The sequence below is a fragment of the Eurypyga helias genome, unplaced genomic scaffold, assembly GCF_000690775.1.
Source record: "Eurypyga helias isolate BGI_N326 unplaced genomic scaffold, ASM69077v1 scaffold25149, whole genome shotgun sequence".
Classification (NCBI taxonomy): Eukaryota; Metazoa; Chordata; class Aves; order Eurypygiformes; family Eurypygidae; genus Eurypyga; species Eurypyga helias.
Genome location: NW_010274282.1, coordinates 1,950 through 2,224, shown reverse-complemented (window position 1 = coordinate 2,224; position 275 = coordinate 1,950). Strand labels below are relative to the sequence as shown.

Here is a 275-nt window from a genome sequence, read left to right as displayed (position 1 = left end):
GGCCAGCCTTCCTCCGAGCTGGGAATCAGCCCCAAGTTCACCCGGTCTGCTACATCTCGCAGCTCCAGCTGGAAGGAGAGGGGAGGTGAGGGGGATGCCGCACGGGGCTGGATGCCGCACAGGACTGGGGGGACCGCGGCCAAGGGGCACCGCTCACCTGCCGGCAGTCCCCGTGGTGGACATGGCAGCGGTCCTGCACGCCGTTCAGCGCCAGGTTCCTCCGCAGGGCCTCCACGGCATGGCCATTCCACTCACAGGCGTGGGCGAAGGCGGCC

General features: G+C 69.8%; 1 protein-coding gene across 1 annotated transcript in view; it reads right to left on the bottom strand.

Annotated features, from left to right (window-relative positions):
- The window catches only part of TRMT12 (tRNA methyltransferase 12 homolog (S. cerevisiae)), a 2,475-nt gene that overhangs the window by 410 nt on the left and 1,790 nt on the right, over positions 1 to 275 (bottom strand). Inside the window, exons 6-7 of the mRNA XM_010159779.1 lie at positions 158 to 273; positions 5 to 68 (exon numbers count right to left, since the gene is read on the bottom strand). Coding sequence (XP_010158081.1) covers positions 5 to 68; positions 158 to 273 — 180 coding nt within the window. The remainder of the gene's footprint in view (positions 1 to 4; positions 69 to 157; positions 274 to 275) is intronic.